This window comes from Castor canadensis, chromosome 2 (genome assembly GCF_047511655.1).
Source record: "Castor canadensis chromosome 2, mCasCan1.hap1v2, whole genome shotgun sequence".
Classification (NCBI taxonomy): domain Eukaryota; kingdom Metazoa; phylum Chordata; class Mammalia; order Rodentia; family Castoridae; genus Castor; species Castor canadensis.
The window spans coordinates 16,513,892-16,534,062 of record NC_133387.1 but is presented as its reverse complement, the minus strand read 5'-3'; the positions used below and the strand labels follow the sequence as shown (position 1 = coordinate 16,534,062).

Sequence of the window (20,171 nt, the reverse complement as noted above, 5' to 3'; positions counted from 1 at the left end):
AAAGGCTGAAAACCAATGTCCTCAGGCAGCGTTTTCAAGCTTTATGGTCTCTAAACTCTTTAATGTCATAAAAATTATTGAGGAGCTTTTGTTTATGTGGATTCTACCTAGTGATAGTTACTGTATTAGAACATAAAACTAAGAAAAATTTTAAAATTCACTTAACAATACAGAAGTACTTCATGTTAACATAACAATCTCTGTGAACTTAACTATTTTCTCCAATCCCTCACCCACAAATGAATGAAAAGAGTGGTACTCTTATATTTTGTACAAATTCCCTTAATAGAAGACACCTGGATTCTCACATTTTACTTCAATCAGCTGACATATGTCATTTTAGGAAGAAAATCTGCTCTCACAGAGTAAATTCTTAGAAAAGAAAGGAGTATTTTAATAGCCTTTTTAGAAAATACTCAGTATTTCAGACATTCTTCTTAATATCACAGCAAAATTCAAATGGAATGTGTACCATGAGTATCAAGGAGCTTTCATCCATCCGTGCACTTATTCCTTAATTAGCACGCATGACTTTATGACACTTGTGATGGTTAACCTTGACTGTCAACTTGACTGGATTGAGAAATGCCTAGGAGATTAGTGAAGCACTCCTCTAGAGGTGCCTGTGATGGGGTTTCTAGAGACGATTAGCTCATCAGGGCTCTGCCCTAATCAATGGATGAATCCCTCGATGGAGTCATAATTTATGATAACTTTACTGGGAGATGGTGAAAGGTAGGAGGTGGGGCTTTGATAGAGGAAGCAAAAAACTGAGGGTGCATCCTCAGGTCTGTACTTTAAAACCTTAGCCCCTTCCTATAGGCTTCTCCCTCTGCTTCCTCTCCACCATGACGTGAGCTGCTCTGCTCCACCATGCCTTCCCCACCATGATGGACTGAACCTTCTGACACCATAAGCCAAAATAAATCTTTCCCCCTTTAAGATGATTTCTTGAGTATTTGGTCACAACAATGCAAAGGCCTGACTAATATAACACTGTCACTTGGAAAATACTATTCACTGAATTATGAAGACCTTATGGATATTGATACACTCAATTTCACAGTATCAAAAAATCCCATTCATTACCATCACCACCAAGCTCACCCAGATACTCTTAGGTGCTAAGACACTGTCAAGTTCACAGTGGCAGACAAAAGTTAACAAAACTCTAATTTCCACTTGCACACTGAATTTTATCATTGGCAACAAATACTATCAATTGCTTTTCTTGAAGTACAGGTTCATTCCTTCATTTCCAAGACAGAGTTTGCCAAACACCCAAGTCAGAATGACAACATCTGTCAAGTGAAAAGAAAGGAAGCAGGTAGCTCAATTTAGTCTCAAACAACTGGGCAAGTGCCTTCTTTCCAAATTCCACTCTGCAGAAGTGTTTGACTCGTATAGACTTCCACTTCTGTCACATATACTACTCAAGACTCAAGGGTCTAGGAAGAATAAAATGAACAGTTTTTACTACTTCATCAAGGACATAAAACTGGATTCTTTTTTTTTTTTTTTCATCACATCTGTATGGCAGTGAAGAATACCGTGACCACTCATACAATGTGGAACTACCTGGATTCACATGGAGCCACTCACCATTGCTTTTCACCTCAGTACAAACAACACCACAATGAAAAAGGCAAATAGTGTCTTAATATTATTAAGAAAATAGTTCTGACCTCACAGATACCCTGAAATGATCTCAAGGACCCTCTAAGGGTCTGAGAACCCCACCTTGAAAACCACTCTGAGGAGGAAATTGAAGAATAAAAGATTACACTCTGTTAACAGCTCTTTCTAGGTGGCAGGAGCTAGTCACTAACAGACCAAACCTGTGTGATGAGAATGCAGACTGATGTGCTCTTATCCTATAATGCTATTTCTGGAGTACATCTCGTAACTCGAACCCCAGGTGATGTATGCTATTCTCTTTAAATAATTGCTGCTGCTGTAGATTGACCCTGGAGAGAAATGTCTGGTATCCCTGACTTTGAGAACTAAGAGCCTAGTGTGAGGAGGGCTCCTCCTTTGAGACCTGTAAACTGGATCCCCTTCCCAACCCAGTTACGATCTCTGGACCACCTACCAATGAACTAGCCCTGCTCCTTCATTTAATTCTTCCTACTTCTCTCCTCTCCTGCCTACATTTGTTTCCAGTGCAATCAAAACACTCTAGAATCCTTTAATGTGAAAAATCATAAATTTTATCATCCAAATTAGAATACTTCTGAAAGTGAAAGTTATTAATAGCTGGGAGTAAACTGGGCAAAACAGATCATATGGTACCCTACTTTTTTGTTTTGTTTTGGATTTTTTTAGTAGTTATTGTTGTTGTTTATTTTCTTTTAAGACAGGCTCTATGTTGCCCAGGCAAGCCTTGAACTCCTGGGTTCCAGAGATCCTCCTGCCTCAGTCTTCTGAGTAGTTGGAACTATAGACATGCACCTCTGTGCCCAGCATGGCATCTCTATCTGCAACTTCTGCCCTGGATCACCCAAGCTCACCCAGGCACTTTTACCTTTGCTGCTTGGGATGACAAGTACACCTGGACAGGGAAGGAAGGCTGGGGAAGAAAAAAGCAAACCCCTTTGAAGATAAGGGAGAAAAGAGAAAAGCAGCAGAAAAATGGAAAGGGCAGATTATACTCCTACTTCTGCATGATTTCTGTTTGTTTGGCTTTCTGTTATTGTTATTGGTTTTCATTCCCTTAAATAGGGTCTTGCTCTGTAGCCCATCCTGGCTTGAACTCACAATCCTTCTGCCACCTAAGTGCTGAGATTACACAAGCATGGCCACCACACCTGGCTTCTGCATGACTTTTGGTCACTAAAGGGACAGGTGCGTTTGATTTCTGAGATGCACACTGCTTTGCAATTCCATCTTTTAGTGAACCACTTGTCTACACACAAGTGGGTCTGTTCATGAACTTTCTGTTCTGTTCAGTGGTTTGCTGGTCCAGCCTTTCACCAGCCACTGTCTTAATCACTTGGCAATATTTATAACATTTACAATAGTCCTAATGTCTTATTCTTTCTCAAAGTGTCCTGGCTATTCTTCATCCTTTGCATTTCTATATAAGCTTCAGAACCAGATACAATTTTACAAACTTCTGGGAATTTAAATAGAATTGCACTGTGATCACAAGTGATCATTAGAGGTCACTTTGGGAGAAATGACATTTAAAAATAGCAAGTGTTTCACCTTTCTTTGGGGGCTTCAACATCTTTGGTTGGATTTACTCAGGTATTTTATATTTCTGAATAGCATTTCAAGTGTTATCTCTTTGAATTTTTAAATTTTGTGTTTGTTGCTTATATATGGAAGTAAAATGGATTTCTGTACACTGATCTGGCATCCAGTTACATAGCAATTGACCTATTTTGCTACTTAGCTATCTTGTCAAATTCTAAAAGATTTGCTACGAAAAAATTTAACCATCTGTGAATAATAACAGTATTATTTTTTTCTTTGAATTCCTTACTTACTTTGTTTCCTTTTTGTAGCAGCAAAGGAAAGGAAACTCCCAGGGCAATACTGAAAAGAAGTACAGTAGTCTTCCCTCACCCATGGGATATATTCCAAGATGCCAGGTGGGTCCTGAACCCACAGATACGCTGAACCCTCTCTCTACTGCACTATTTTTCCCTACGCACACACACCTATGATAAATTTTCACCTTTTTCACTTGCAGGTTCTCCTCCTTTCACGCTTTGGGGTCAATACAGAATTAAGTAAAAATAAGGATCAGTTCCACATAAACAGTATGACACCACCACAGTCCCCAGAAGAGCTGAAAACTGGGATGGACGCTAAGTGACTAACAGGTGAGTTACCACACACGGCATGGACATGCTGGGCACAGGGACAACTCACATCCCACGTGGGATAGCATGAGATTTCATCACGCTACTCAGAACAGCACAAAATTTAAAACTTATGTATTGTTATTTCTGGAAAGTTACACTTATTACTTTCAGACTGCAGTTGACAGCAGGTAACAAAAATGTGAAAAGTGACACGGCGGATAAGGGGGCTATTACTGTAAAGTGAGGAGGCAACTGTCTTACTCTGCTGTTGTGATATTTGCCAAGAAACCTTTTGTTTTTAAATTTAATGAAAAGTTTAATATGAAAGCGTATATATAACCTGATTCTAGGGTCATAGTAAAACAGGCCCTTTGGAGAGGGGACATGAATTTCTCTGCTAAACAAGCCACTACTTGTATTTGTTTCAAGGCTTCTAGCATGACACTGTTTCCTTATATTACATCATACCTCACTCCAACACTGTACTGTGGCCCACTCTTTGCCATCTCTACAGATTCACTTATCACAAGATTCACAAAGGGATCAAACCCCTGCAGTAATCCATGGACATGTCTGCCACTGCTTGATTTTGATTTCAAAAGTAACTTTTTTTTTTTTTTTTGGCCCTACTGGGGTTTGAATTCAGGCCTCATGCTTGCGAGGCAGGCACTCTACCACTTGAGCCACAACTCCAGCCCTATTTTCTGTCTGGTTATTTCTGAGATATGGTCTCATTCTTTGCCCAGGCTGACCTGGACCAAGATCCTTCTGTTTTAGGCTTCCTGCCATAGCTGGGATGACAGGAGGGCATCACCACACCCACTTTTTTCTTCTGTAGAGATGCAGCCTTGCAAATTTTTGGTTTTTCCCAGGCTGGCCTGAAACCTCCCAATCTCAGCCTCCTGTGTAGCTAGGATTACAGGCTCATGGTGCCTATTGAGCAGGCTCAGAGCTCTTTGCTAGTATACTTATTATCAGAATACAGACACTCACTTATATTTTTTGTTTGCTAAGATTTTTACCATGAATGGTAAATTTGATCAAATACACTCTATTGAAATGAGATTTTCTCCTTAAAACAGCACATTACAATGCTTGATTTTTTTTTTTTCAGTGCTACTTCACCCTTGCATTGCTGGAATAAATCTAATCACCTATAACATGTATCCTTTTCTCTATACTGCTGGATTTGTTTATTAGCATTTGGTTTGATTCTATGTTTGCTCAGGAGTGAAACTGGCCTTTGATACTGCCTTTCTTGTAATCATCTTGTTCTTACCCTTGTCTGAAGTGTCACACTGGTGCTGATCTCAAAAATGAGTTGAGGAGTGTGATCTTTTTTTCTACTTGTCATTAGAGTTTGGATAAACTCTATACCTACACTCTATATCTTTTCTTCCATCCCTGTTTTGCAGAATTCACTGTTGGCTCTAGGAGGCTTTTGCTTGTTTGTTTGTTTTTGGTGGTGGTACTAAGGTTTGAACTTTAGGCCTCATGCTTGTAAGGCAGGTAACTATACTTAAGCCATGCCTCTAGTCCCTATCTTTTTTGGGTTTTTTTTTTTTTTTTCTTTTTTTTTTGAGACAAGGTTTGCTATTGTAGCCTGGCTAGTCTTGAACTTGCAATCTTCCTGCCTCAGTCTCACAACTGCTGGGATTACAGCTGTGTATCACTATGGCTGGCTTTCAGGAGTTTTTTTATGCGAAGAATTTTACTTTAATTTCTTTTGTCTTCCCTTCCCCTCCCCCATGTCAATTTTTTAAATAGTCGAATGACTATTCAGGTTTTCTTTTTAAAAAATTCTCAATTTCAAATATATTAACAAAATGTGTTTGTGAAATTTTCTCTTAATGTCTGTCTGTAAAATCTGGATTAATGTGTCTGACCCTTTTATCCTTTGTATTAATCTTTTTTTCTTTTTGTTTTGACAGGATCTTACTATGTAGCTCAGGCTGATTTTTAAACTCACAATCCTGCCTCAACCTCCCAAGTGCTGGGATTACAGGCACATACCACCACGCACACCTGTAATAACTTTTTACACAGATTATTTCTTTAAGCTTCCCGGGGTGGTTATCAACTTTATTAGCTTTCAAGGAATTTTTTTTTTTTTACTTTATTGATTATCTCTATTATGTTATGTGTTTCCTATTCCTTTATTATTTTCCTTTTACTTCATTTAATTGTTTTTTTAAAATACCTTGAAATGGATGCTTAGATCACTGATTTTCAGTCATTTTCTTTCCAAATATATGCATTTAAGGCAATAAATTTCTCCCCCACCCAAATATTGTGATAGCTGCATCCCACAACTTTTGATATGCTGCATTACTATTATAATTTATTATAGAATTTTTTGTTTTGGTGGGATTGGGGTTTGAACTCAGGGCTTTGTGCTTGCAAAGCTGGTTTTACTGCTTGAGCCACACCTCCAGTCCATTTTGCTCTGGTTATTTTGGAGATGGGGTCTCATGAACAATTTGCCCAGGCTGGCCATGAACCGCAATCTTTCCAACCTCAGCCTCCCAAATAGCTACGATTGCAGGTGTGAGCCACTGGTGCCTGGCAGAATGTTTTAACTTCCATGTGACTTCTTCAGTAGACTGTAGATAGCAAAGTACTGATTGATTTAGAAATGCACATCTTTCATTATTGGTTTCTACACTAATTCTTCTGTGATGAGCAAATATTCTCCAAGTTACTTCATTTGTCTGGGTTTTGTTAAGATTCATTATCAGCCCAGCACATAACAGTTTTTAAGATTTTTTTTTTTTTTTTTTTTTTTTGCGGTGCTGAGGTTTGAACTCAGGGCTTCACACTTGCTAGACAGGCAAGCACTCTACCACTTGAGCCACTCTGCCAGCCCTGCTTTGTGTTGGGCTTTTTCGAGATAGGGTCTTGTGAACTATTTGGCCAGGCTGGCTTTGAACCGTGATCCTCTTGATCTCTGCCTACTGAGTAGTTTGGATTATAGGTGTGAACCACTGGTGCTCAGCTTATGAAGTATTTTAAAAGAAGGTATATTTTGCAGTTATGGAGTCATATATGTTAATAAGATCGAGTTGATTAAACACGTTATTTAAATCTTCTACATCCTTTCTGTATCTTTATATCTTTAACATGTCTCTCACAGGCCAAGTAAGAGATTTTAATCCAATCTAACAACCTTTATCTCCTAATTGGAACATTTAGTTTTTATCATTTAGTGTTAGAGCATAAATGTGTGTGTGGGTGGACTTAGATCTGTACCATATTAAAATTGCACTCTCCATTTCCTGCCAACTCTGTCCCTTTCCTCCATTTCTTACCTTTTGAATTATTTCTCCTTATTCTTATATTTAAGCATTCTTTTTGTGAGTTATCCTAAAAGTTACAACACAATCTTTGACTTTAAACAGTGCAACATGAATTAGTGCTTTTCTGTTTTCCCACACAGTAAACATTAACTCTACATTAAGCATGATAAGTGTAATTATTGTAAAGTCTGTATTTCACAGCTCAAATATCTGGATCCCCTGTGGTTCCACTTCACCTGTTTCTCTTGATTTTTTTTTTTTTTTTTTTTTTTTGCTATATTTTGTAATTTGCTTCTGCCAGGCAGCAATTCCTGATCATGACTTGAAGGTGGGCTTTAGTTCCTGAAGGGACCCATCTACTTAAGATTCACCCTCCCTGCTAGGGTACAGTGTCTAAGGGTTGGAACTGGAAACCTATGGGTGTTTACCAGGCTCTCCTCTCGTCATTACCCCAGCTCTGTGAGCCTCTCAAAAGCTTTGCCCACCTTCTCAGCTACAGCTTCTGGAATCTGCAAGTATCCCTGGAAGAAAAATGACCCCAGAGCAGGGCTTACGTTTCTAAGTTCCTAGATCTCGGCCCCACACTGCTGCATAGCACTGTTAGCACTCAGAGTTTTTAAATGTTTTAATATTTAGGGGCTTACACTGCAGCTCAGTGGCAGAATACCTGATTAGCAGCACAAGGCCCTGGGTTTAATCCCCAATACCACAATGAAATCAAATGAAATCAAATTTTAATATCTTGTCTAGCTTTTCCAGGTGTCCTCAGCAGAAGGGTTGAAAGCAATGATCTAGTCTGTCATCACTGGCAGCAGAACCCAAATTCCAACTTTTTAACTCCTCTTCTGGTTAGATCAAGAGAATATACTACTCAGTGTTTTTCCATTTGTTCATATTAGCTAAAAGACATGAGTTTACAAAATTAAAAAAGAATAGCTTCTGTGAGAAGTTAAGGTACATTTTGTTCTTCAGATCTTACCTTGGCAATGGGCCGGATAGGGGAGTCATTCCGTAGTCTTCGTATCTCTGGAATAGATTCAAAAGAACATGAGGATTAAAATTTAATACTTATTATAAAGTGACAACAGCAAACTTATAAACTTAGGCTTGCAGGATCAACTTTCAGGGGAATCATTTTCTCATTAAAACTTAGCATGCTACTGGGGCATTCTGCCATTAAGTAATTTGAGGAGTTTCAATGAGGGCCTGTGCTACCAGGCTTGAGAAAACACACAACTAATTTGTAGATCTCTGCTTTTCTATAGCTAAAAATATGAATAGCAGGTAGGCTTTCTATGCCAGCTCATCCCTACAGGGTCCCTCCCTACAAATCATATCTTCTGCTAAGAAAGCCTACACAGCCACATTTAGTATAGACCCCTCCCCCAACCCATAAGCCAAAGGGAACCAGATCCAATGGGTGTCCAATTCAAATTCCTCCAGACACTGAACCATGAAAAGCTGTATCACACTGCAGAATGCTGAAGAGAGAGAGAGAGAAACAAGAGAACAGAGAAGCAAGAGAGATGCTAAATGATGAAGGTGGCCCTTCAGTTTCTGACTCTCCTATACTTCAGCTCCAAGTGGTGCCCTGCATTTTTCATTCACGCTTTATGTGAGCTATTTTGAACTAAACGAGTGTTCTTGGACTAAAATGGTATTCCATATGATTTAAAGAAACATGCGTACATCCAAGAGATCTACTGAATTTCTCTGAAATCAACAAATTGTGACCCCCACATATATGTGATTCTTATTTCAACATTTTCAACTGTGAAGTATTACTCTGAATCAGATATATAGATGAGTAACTCTGCAGAGCATCTACCCAACTCCAGTCAGTCTGAATCAATTGCTTGATCAGAAGCTCTGAGGCAAGGTCTAAGTCAGCCTGACTTCTGGAGCTATACTGATGTTATATCTTTTTTTTTCCCCAGTACTGGGGTTTGAACTCAGGGCCTTGCACTTGCACTTGCACTTGCAGGTGCTCTACCACTTGAGTCTATCAGCCCTAGATCTTTCTTTTTTCAGTTGTCATTTAAATCTTTCTGAAAAACTCTCTCTTCCTTATTTTTCCCTTGGTTCCTCAAACTAGACTTTTCTCAATGAACAGATCTCTACTTTGGTGGAGGTGGGGAGAAGGTTGCGGGGCGTAGAGTCTTTGGAATCAGGCAGTCTGGCCAAGCTAGTCAACTTCTCTGGGCCCATTTCCTTAGGCCAAGCAGAATATAAGGATCTCTGCCCTTCCCAGGGTTCTGAAAGGACTATTAAGATACCACACTGTGTTCAGATTACTTCCCCTTCTGACCCTCTCTGCTTCCAGCCTCTTAGCAGAAGGAGGGCAATTTGAACCTCACAGATACACCAGATGAAGTACAATAACCTAGAGGGATTACAGAAGAAGGGAGGGACAGAAGGAAATGCAGCTTCAGTTCCTTTTCCAGTGACTAAAGGGAAATCTGATTCTGGTTTTCTACTGGATTAAACTTCTAGCCTTCTCATCTAAATACCTCAGAGTAACATCAAAGTACACGATGAAGAAACCACAGAAAAACAGTGTTTATATGTGGTTTGAAGTCATGGTCAAGATGGTGGATCAAGGCATTATCATGATGTCTGATCCCCAGCACCCAAGAACAAGAAATAATAAAAATAATAACATAAATCTGTCAATAATAATGATAAGGCTTTATGAGCAGAAACCAAGCAACTACAGAAGAGGAATCCAGCTATAAATGAAGAACAGCAGTGGAAAGGGAAAAGCGAGACTCTGGCAGCATGACATTGCTCCCAGACCCCATCCTCAGAATGCACAAAGTCAGATTCCCATTTAGATAGAAGCAGTCAGAAGTCAGGAAAGGGGGACCGAGGAAAAGCCTGGGAGCAGAGAAAAGCAAATAGAGGCCAGCAGTGACCAACTTCAGGTCAGAGAGTGAGTCAAGAACTTTTGCTGTGGGAAACTCAAGTCTAAGCTGAAAGGCTCTTGGTAGTTGCTCCTCCTCATTCTAAGACCTTCTGTCATCCTGAGGATGCATCCAAGGCATTAGCCCCTCAGCAACTTGGCCAACTCCACACCCATACCTGCATTTTATCTGTCAATTACAAAGCTATGCTTGGCCCCCAAACCATTCTACCCCCAACATCCCATATTTCAGCCCAAGGACTGTATGGAACTGAAGCTGGTACAATGATCTTGTTGAGACATGATGGTGGCCCACCTAGAGTAACAAGCAGACCAATTGAAGAGGAAGCATCCACAAGCTCCAGCAGTTAAGTGACCCCAGCTTCCTCTTCCTTTCCTTGTCAGTGTGCAGTCTATCACCTCAGCTGCATCTCTCATCTATATTTCACCTGCCAGGTGTCACTTCACCACATTTGCCTGATGGAGCCCTAGCCCAGGATCAATCCCACTGCCTGTCTTCTCACCATCTACAACTGAGAAACAAAACTAGAGACTTTAACTTTGTGCCACTATCATTTCATTATTATCAATCTTAACAGGAACCTCCATGCTAAGAAATTATCTCTGGGTCCCTAATCTGTTTTCTCTCATATTTCATATGTAGCATACTTGCCTAGCATGTGCAAAGCCCTGAGTTTGATTCTCCAGCACAGAGCAGGGGAGATATTACACACTCCAAAGTTTCCATCACCCCCAAAGTTTCCTGGTGCTCCTTTATAATCCTTCCATCCCATGCCCTGTCTTTCACCCCTGCCCCATCCCTAGACAACCAGTGATCTGTTTTCTATTGCTATAAATTTGTTTACATTTTCTAGAACTGTATAAGTATAATAATATGGTTTGTCCTCTTTTACTTTGGTCTATTTTCTTCCACTCAGCATAATTATTTTGAGATCCAATTGTTTCTACACATATCAATACTTCATCTATCATTACTAAGTAGTATTCCATTAGACGGATAGCACACTTGCTAATTCATTCATCTGTAGATAAGGATTTTGATTGTTTCCAGGTTGGGTCTATCACAGATAAAGTTGCTATGGTGTGAAGGCTTTGTATGGAAAAATGCTTTCATTTCTCCTGGTTAAATACTCAGGAACTGAATTGCTGTGTTTGGTGTATGATTAACTTATTAATAGTCTGCCAAAGTGTTTTCCAAAGTGGTTGTGCTGTTTTATATTCCCACCAGTTCATGAGAGTTCATTCTTCACATCTTGGTCAACATTTGCTATGGTCAGTGTTTTGAATTCTCAGCATTAAACATTAACTTTGCATGTCTCTAGTGACTAATGATACTGAACTAAAGTCTTCATTTGCTTATTCTGCATATTCATCTGTTTATCATTTGTGTATCTTGGGTGAAGTTTTTCCTGGGTTGCTTATATAATTGAGATTTGTTTTATAATCCAAGATTGGTAAACTCTGGTCCATTTCAGCAAAACTTTCATGTCCTACTGAAAGAATGCCCATTCTGCTCTTGTTGGGTGGAACGTTCCACATGTCAATTATTTCAAGTTGGTAGTGTCGCTAAGTCTTCTCTACACTATTGATTTTCTACGTGCTCGTCCTGTCAGTTATGGAAAGGAGTGCTGACAGCTCAACCTATAATTCTGGATTTATTTCTACATGTAATGCCAACAGCAAGTGCTTCGTGTATTTTGAAGCTCTATTACTAGATACATGAACACTGGAGATTGTGTGTCTTCTTCATGAACTGGTCATTTTATTAGTATAAAGTGATCTTTATCCTGGACAATATTCTTTATTGTGAGCCCTATTTTGGCTGATGTTAAAATAGGCACTCCAGCTTCTCCTCATTAGTGTTAGTATGAAGTATTATTCATTATACTTTCAACCTATTTGTACCATGAGATATTTAATGTGGATATGTTGTAGGTGGGAAATGAGTGGCTCCTGCTTTTTATCCAATCCAACAAGCTCTGCTCTTTCATAGGGATGTCTAGACCATTTACATTTACTGTGAGTTTTGCGGGGTGAGGGAGGAGGATAGGATTGGAATTTGAATTCAGAGTCTCATACTTGCTAGGCAGGCACTCTGCTGCTTGAGCCACTCTGCCAGCTCTATTGTGATTACTGGTAGGAATGGATTTAAACCAACCATTGTGTTGTCTGTTTCCTGTTTCTCCATCTGTTCTTTGCTCCTTTTTACATCATTTTCTACCTTCTTTGGTCTACCTTTTGTGATTTCACTTTGACTCATTTGCTGACTTATTAGCTAATAACAGGTTGCTTTAGGGTTTGTACTATAGATTTTTCACTCATTACAGTCTACCACTAAGGCTATTATAACACTTCATATACTTTATAAGAACCTTAAAGGCCTGGTGGAGTGGCTCAAGTGGTAAGAGCACCTGCCTAGCAAGCATGAGGCCCTGAGTTCAACCCCTAGTGCAGACAAAAACAAAACAAAAAGAACCTTAAAATAGCATCTTCAGTCTCTCCCTCTTGCCCTCTGTGCTGTTTTATACCCTTACTTTTTACAGTATTTCTACATGTTGTAAGCCCACAATGCATTGTAATTGTTGCTTTAAATAGCCCATATTTTTGATCCTAGACTGACCATTTTTTCCTTTTAGTTCCATAAAGGCTCATACCATAGTCTTCTGAACAATGAGAATGCTTCTGTCTTCTTTATGTTTTACACTCTGTTAGGCAGAGTTTGAGCCACCTTAATTTGGGGCTAATCTTTCCCCACTAGTGCAAAGTTCTTCTGATCATTCTAACAGATGTTCCACAAATTAAGGTGTTTTCCACTGTGACTGGTGGCAAGGTCAGTGTAGCTTAAAACAACACACATTTCTCTTCTCACAGTTCTGGAGGTGATGTTCCAGATGAATGCTGTGGCAGCGTTCAGTTTCTGGTGAGGGCTTTCTTTCTGGCTTACAGTCAGCTGCCTTCTCTCTGTGTCCTTCTATGTCAGAAACAGAGCCCTGGTGTTTTTTTAACTAATTAGTTCATCACCAGGCTGGCTTTGATGTCATGATCTTTCTGCCTCAGCCTCTAGAGCTGGTATCACAGGCATGCACCATTACATGGCCTTCTGTTTCTCTTCCACAAGGGCAACAGTTCTATAGAATCAGAGCTCCATCCTTATGGCCGTATTTAACCCTAATCACTTCCTTAAAGGCTTTCTCCAAAATACTCATGTGGGGAGGGGGGTTATGGATTCAACACCTGAACTTGGGAGGATACAGTTCGGTTCTCAACAAGAGCTCATTCCCGGGCCTGGGGGGCTCTGCAGATTGTTCTCTCCAGTCTTCTGGGTGGTTCTCTCCCTGGTCTTGGGTAGTTTACTCACGCTCAGCAGACCTCTAGCATTCCTTGCCGTGTATCTCTCTACTCTCCCGCTCTCTCTCCAGTGAACTTCAGCTGCCTTTTCCTCTCTGGACTTCCAATTCTGTCCCCTCAAATCAGGGAGACCAGAGCTCTGCCTGCACAGTGGCCAGGAACTCCCAATAACATAAGCTAGGAAAGCAAAGGACTCCGCTCACCTCTTGGTGATCAGTATCTTTGTTGCCTAACGTCCAGGGTCATGACAAACCATGTATTACATCCAGTTCTTCAGTTGCTTTTTCAGAAGAAATATAGATCCAGACCGTGTTCCTCTGTCTTGCCCTGAAGAGGAAATGTGTTCTACACACTTTTCTTCCTGGGCTCTGCCATACTTCCCACTACCTAAAATCTTCTTCTTTAACTGATGACCACTATCCCCTAGATTGCCACTTAGGTGTCATTTTTTTTCTTCCAGAAAATCCTTTCCTGAGGTCCTCAAGGCTCAGCTAGATGCTCTTCTACATAACCTCCCCTGCACAGCATGGACCACGTTGCACTGGAATTGCTGTTTGTTGGTTAGTTTTGTAGTGATGGGGATTCAACTCAGAGCCTCACACTTGCTAGGATAGCGCTCTACCACCTGAGCCATGCTCCCAGTTCTGGAATTGCTGTTTCAACTGCTCACATATCTTCCACTGGAAACAAGAGCTGGAGAGCAGGGCCCTGTGCTGCACACCACTAGGTCCTCAACACCTAGCAGGATACTACACACAGCAGGTGTTCCACAAATATGTCTGAATGAATAAGCAAGTAAGAGAAGCTTAAAGTGACAGCAGCTGAGTTTCATTCTGTAGCATCCAACTCTAGAAAGATTATAAACCACCAGTGCACCCTTGAAGTATATTTATTATCAGAACAAATATTAACATTAAAAACAATATGATTAATAGAGTGAATGGATTTTCCCCCGCCACCTTGCAGCAGTTACCCATATTGCAAGCACTGTGCCTTTCTTGCCTTAAAGGAAACACTCTATTACTAAGGACTTACTTTGAAAATTCAAATCAATTTCAGAGATTAAAAATTCTTTTTTGTGGTACTGTGTTTCTTTTTAATTTTAATCCAACTTTGAAGCAATAATTAAAATTATTGCTAGATTGCTCAACAGACAGGAGTGATTTTTTTAAACGTGGAAGACCTGTGAGTCTGATTTCCACAAAGGTTCAAAGTGTAGTATTAGGAGCCTCAGGGGCCCAGATGGTCATACTAAAATTAAAAATCTGGTATTTTCTAAACTGCTCCTTTTATGGAGACCCACCTGCATTTCATGACATGGTGAGGGACCCAGGAAGATGTTTCCATGAAATCCCCTACCTTCCCCAACAAACAGAGCCTTACAGCTGTATAAAAGGATGTTTCTAACATTAAGAATTAACTCAGCAGAACATGATAAAAGTGAAGGCTTACCACTCAAGCTTTATGTTTTATCAAATGCAACCAGTTCTGTAGGGAGTATGCAAGTGATACAGTTGGGCAACAAAACTCCAACATCTCGCCCAGGCAGGAGAGAATTCTAGAAGGCCAGTACTTACAGCGCAGGGGTTGTTGGTCATCTGGGCTGGGCTGTAGAAGGATCCCCACTGAGTGGCTCGCCGGTCCTCCCGGGAAGGGGTGCTGTTCACAGGCAGGCCAGCTGGGACCCCAGGGCCTGCACCCACAGCATTAGCGGGTTGGCTACTAGGGGCCACGAGGGCAAAGGCATCGTCCAGGAGGGAGTGCATGGTCTGGCGCGCTTCTTCAATGGACGGCTGGGGTGGAATGTACTGGGAGGCCGGGAAGGGCAGGCCTGGATACCTGCCCAGCTCAGCCGAAGATGGCGTCTGCACATCCGCTGGGAGGTCGGGATCAGACTACAGTGGAGAGATGGCAAAGAAAAGAGTCAGACAGAGCTTTTGTGGGGGTCCTGAAAACAAAGCTCTAGGGCCAAAATGGAATTTAACAATTTTGGGGGCATTTACAAAAGGGTTTATTATAAGAATTATAAAATGACTGCTATGGAATATACATTTTATGGGAGACAAAGGCTTAAATCAGGGGATAAAAAGTGGAAGTGTTAAACAATAGTCATTTTTTTTTTCAGCAAGCCTCAACTATCTGAAATGGATTTCAGTAGCTGATAGTGTACATTTTTACAAAAAGCCTAAGCAGCCAAAAACAAAAACACGTTTCAGAGTACATATACTCAAAAAAACCCACCTGCCTTCCATTGCTATAGAAACCAAAAAGTATAGCAGTCTATGGAGCTTTAACAGCAAAAGAAAATCTCCCTACATATTCCTAAAAGAAGTCAAAGTCACCACCACATAAAACCATGTGTGTGTACAAACAACAGTAATACCTGCTATAGTTATTATTTATGATAGTAAATATGACAGGGAAAAATCACTTGTATCTCCTGATAACATGAGTCATTTAGAAACTTTACAATTATGTTCTATACACACTGTAGAAGAGACAGGAATATAAGTAACAATTAAGATTTTTTTTAAAAAGTCTTACTGATACTGTGTTATGAGCAAAATGCTGTCATAATGTACACTGGGTTAACTGTAAGAGACAAAATAGGAAACCAATGATAAAGAGTTTAATATAGTTTGGATTTGAATAATTTCCCCCAAAGTCCCATGTGTTAATGGCTTGGTCCTCTGGATTTTTTTTTTTTTTTTTTTGTACTAGGGTTTGAACTGAGGGCCTTGAGCTTGCTAGGCAGGCACTCTTAACTGCTTGAGCCACTCCACCAGCTCAAAGGCTTGGTTCTGAGTTGAGCTATTAGATGGAAGTAAAAAGATCTACTGGAAGGTTTTTAAGTCACTGGGGAAGTGCTCTTGAAGAGGATTAGGAAAGAGGCCCCTCCTCTTTCTCTTTTGCTTCCTAGCCATGATGTAAATGGTTTTGTTCTACCATGTGCTCCCGCCATGATATGCTGCCTTACCACAGGCCAGAAACAAAGGGAGCCACGGATCATGGATTGGAACCTCTAAACTGGAGTCAGAATAAACTTCTTTTCTTTATAAACTGATAATCTTTGGTATTCGGCTATAGTGACAGAAAGCTGACTGACCTTTTTGGTGTCAGAGGTTCCCTAAACCCAAATGTCATAGTTACCAGAGCTGACACCATGAAGAAAAGAGAAGAGGTTCTGCCTGAGGGGCCAGGGACCTCAAGCCCTCTCTATGCAAAAGGGAGACCTCCTTCCACCTGGAATGCTTCACTCACCCCACCAGATGCACTGAGTTGGATCACCTCACTCTAGGGACCAAGAAAGACATCCTGTATCTGTCTGGGTCAGTGAGTCCATAACAAAGAAAAACCCAATTCCCCAGACACATGCTTCACTTTGGCCAGCAATCTGGAAACTGCTTCCTAGTGATCAAGGTCTGTCTGTGGAAGACCAGAGATTAATCACACAAAGGCAGCTTAACTCCAGATAAAACGCAGACTGGCAACCCCACATACCTGTTTTGCTTGGCCTGCGTCACCTTTAAAAACCAGATAGCTAATATTTTAAAAACCTGACAACTTCATAGGAACACTTAGATCTCTGGATTCTCTTGGCAGAAACTGAAGTTCCAACATGACCTGGCTCCCTGACTCACACAGAGTCCACCAACACCGATGAGAGTTCTTGCCTCCTTGAGACTGGGAAGTGCTCCTCTCTCCAAAAGATTTCATTGGTGATCTCACTTTTGGGTACCATATATGATCTTATAATCTGTTTCTCCAAAACAGCGATATCCCAGTCAAGGCTCTAGTGAGTGACATCAGTGGTTAGCCTGGTTATGACATAGCTGACATTAGAAGGAACATGCGTTCCCTTTCTTATGAGGTGGGGGAAGAGCCACACTCACACCCTCTTCTCATTATTGGTTTTATGGAGACACAGATGAGAAAGACTGGCAGTGAGTCCAGAAGCTGACTCAGTAGCTGAACTGCAAAGCAGCAAACAGCGAGGGAGAGGAAATGCTGCAGGGACAAAGTGAGATTTCACGGGAGGAAAGGATCTTGCTTGAAAGCTCTAACAGTTGTGGCCACTTGGGGACACAATGCAAAGAAGATTTAACTTCCCTAAGTTCTCTCACCCTTTTATAGCAAGAGAGACATGCTCTAAAGATGGGAGGGATGGGTCCCTTGGAATCACACAGGTCCCAAGAATCCTACCAAGAAAGCCACGACATCAGGGCTTCTGATCTTTGTCTTCTTCCTGCCTCATTTCGTAGGCTAGACTATCAGAACCTGAAGGCCAACAGGTCTTACTCATTTTCTACATCCCAACATCTACCACATGAAGATGGGACTTAACATGAAAAACTGAGGTCTACGGAAATTAACATTCACCCAGGACTCCTGAGTTGGAGTTCGAACTCCACTATCTTGGGTCCCAGTCTGATCATTCTCTACTAGGGTTCAATATTTTTTCCTTTGTTCAGATACATGCTCCCCTAGCACTCCTCAGAAAAGCATCTGAAACTTTCTACTTTTAGATATCAAAGATTATGCATTTTGGTGCCTAATTTGCAATCCTTGGTGGGCTGTTATAAGAGAGGGATCGCACATCCTGGTTTGTTCAGAACAACCTTAGTTTATTTAATAATTAATAGTACTCCCTCTCACCTTCAGATGTGTCTGGTCTGGATGATAATTTACATCAGGGGCTGACAAACTTTTTTCCCCATTTTTAAGAGAAAGGGTCTTACTACACTGCCCAGTCTGGCCCCAAACTCTTGTACTCAGGTGACCTTCCTGCTTCAGCCTCCTGGCATGCACTACCTCTGGCTTCAAACTTTTGATTAAAGAACCAGACAGTAAATATTTTAGGTTCTACAAGTCATACAGGATCTGTCATAACTCCTCAATTCTGCAAAAGCAGCCAAAGACAGAATGCAAACAAATGGCTGTGGCTGTCTTGCAAAAACTTTACCGTATTTACTAAAACAGGCATCTGGCTGGATGTGGCCCAAGGGCCCAGACTGACCTGCAAGAACCAGAGTGGTAACTCTGGTTGCAACTATCTAGTTAACAAGGAACCAAGGAATCTCTCTCTGGTTTTAGAAGAATGGAGCGCTCAAAGAGAAGGTAGTTTGAAGGAAAAGAAGAAAATTCAAAACCATGTAGCATATGTATGGTCTTGAGGATGAAAAACTACCTAAGATGAGTTCTGAGAAAGGCATTCTTTTTTAAAGTATATGTTTTAGGAAGCAGAAAGTAAGCTATCTGGCAGCTGGCCAGAAGGTAGGCTCTTACAAGGCTAAAGAGGAAAGAGAAGGTAAATAGAGCTGGTGCCAAAGCCCCTAATCCCAGTCTCATCAAGAGTTTGGTTTTTGTTTTTGTTGTTGTTGCTTTGGGTAATGATTTCAGTACATTCACTTCCCTTATACACTTGCTGAATGTGAAATAGAAATAAAAGGAAAAGAGAGTGACAGACAGACAGAGACAGACAGAGAAAAGCCCATTTGATGAGGAGCTTCCTTTTAGAAAAGGAATCTTTGAAGGAGCCATGGAGACAAGCAGCCCCCTGAGGTGGTGCTCTCCAGGGAAAGGCTTTTTACCATCAACTCAAAGAGGAATCTCTACACTTCTGCAAATTAAAAAAGGGAGAGAAAAAAGGAGAGTCCAAGTCAGGTGCAGAAGCATGCCTGTACTCCAAACTACTCAGGGGGCTGAGGCAGGAAGATTGCTTGAGCCCAGGAGTTTCAGACCAGCCTGGGCAATAAAGCAAGACTCCATCCCCAAAAAACCTAAATTAAAAAGGAGGGGCCAGGGCACCAGGAAGGAAGTCTAAGTTGGAGTCACCGATGACAGCCAATGAAGAGAGAAAGAGGAAGGCAGGTCATTCTCTACAAGAAACTCAACAGCCCTGAAGAGTGGAACTCAGAGGCAGGGACAAGGCTCTCCTGTGGTTTCTTTGAGGGAAGAGCCCAGGCTGACTAGGGAAGCAGAACAGGAAGGAATGTTCCTCAGAAGGCCCTACTGCAGGCAGACAGGAGTTCCAGGTGACTCCCTTGGGGACCTGAGGGGACAGCCCTCTCCAAATTAAGTCAAACACCACTGACATTCTGCCAAGTTTTCCAAAGGGCCATAGCAGCACAAGATCGCCATCTACTGCAGGAAGCCCCAGCCCCATTCCTCCATCCAAGGAGCACAGCATGCTGAGTGATGGAACTACTGGAGTTATTCATTCTGCTGCAAGGAGAGGAGTGTAACTGACAGACCTTTTAACTCCAAATCACAGCAGGCCTCATGAGTGGATAGGAAGTCACGGTCAGTCTTCAGAACACCAGAAACAGTAAAGGTGATTTCATTCAGAAGAGCGTAAGTCAATTATACCCAAGCCCCTTGTCAGTAAGGTATCTGGCACTTTTATGTAAAGACACTGAATTTCTTAGCTGGGCACTGGTGGTTCATGCCTATAATCCTAGCTACTTGGGAGGCTGCGACCAGGAGGATCATGGTTCAAGGCCAGTCTAAGCAAATAAGCAAATAGTTTGTGAGAACCCCCAACTCCAAAAATAACCAGAGCAAAATGGACTGGAGGGGTGGTTCAAGCAATAGAGCAACTGCTTTGCAAGTGTGAAGCCTGAATTCAAGCCCCAGTCCCACCAAAAAAGAAAGAAGATATTGAATTTCTTTCCGTTATTGGCTATTCATGTAATTTAGGAAGAACAAAAAGGAACCTCAAATAAGAAAGGGCTTGTGCTTCTCTCTAAACAAGGACAGCCTCATTTCCCCCCAAAGGAGGAAGGGGCTTTG

The 20,171-nt window shown here is 41.2% G+C and overlaps 1 protein-coding gene across 2 annotated transcripts in view; it reads right to left on the bottom strand.

Annotated features, from left to right (window-relative positions):
• Kiaa1549 (KIAA1549 ortholog) overlaps window positions 1-20,171 on the bottom strand; it is a 143,534-nt gene that overhangs the window by 21,569 nt on the left and 101,794 nt on the right. For both annotated transcript variants that reach the window (XM_074062225.1, XM_074062226.1), the window contains exons 16-17: window positions 14,957-15,274; window positions 8,088-8,134 (exon numbers count right to left, since the gene is read on the bottom strand). In XM_074062225.1, coding sequence (XP_073918326.1) covers window positions 8,088-8,134; window positions 14,957-15,274 — 365 coding nt within the window. The remainder of the gene's footprint in view (window positions 1-8,087; window positions 8,135-14,956; window positions 15,275-20,171) is intronic.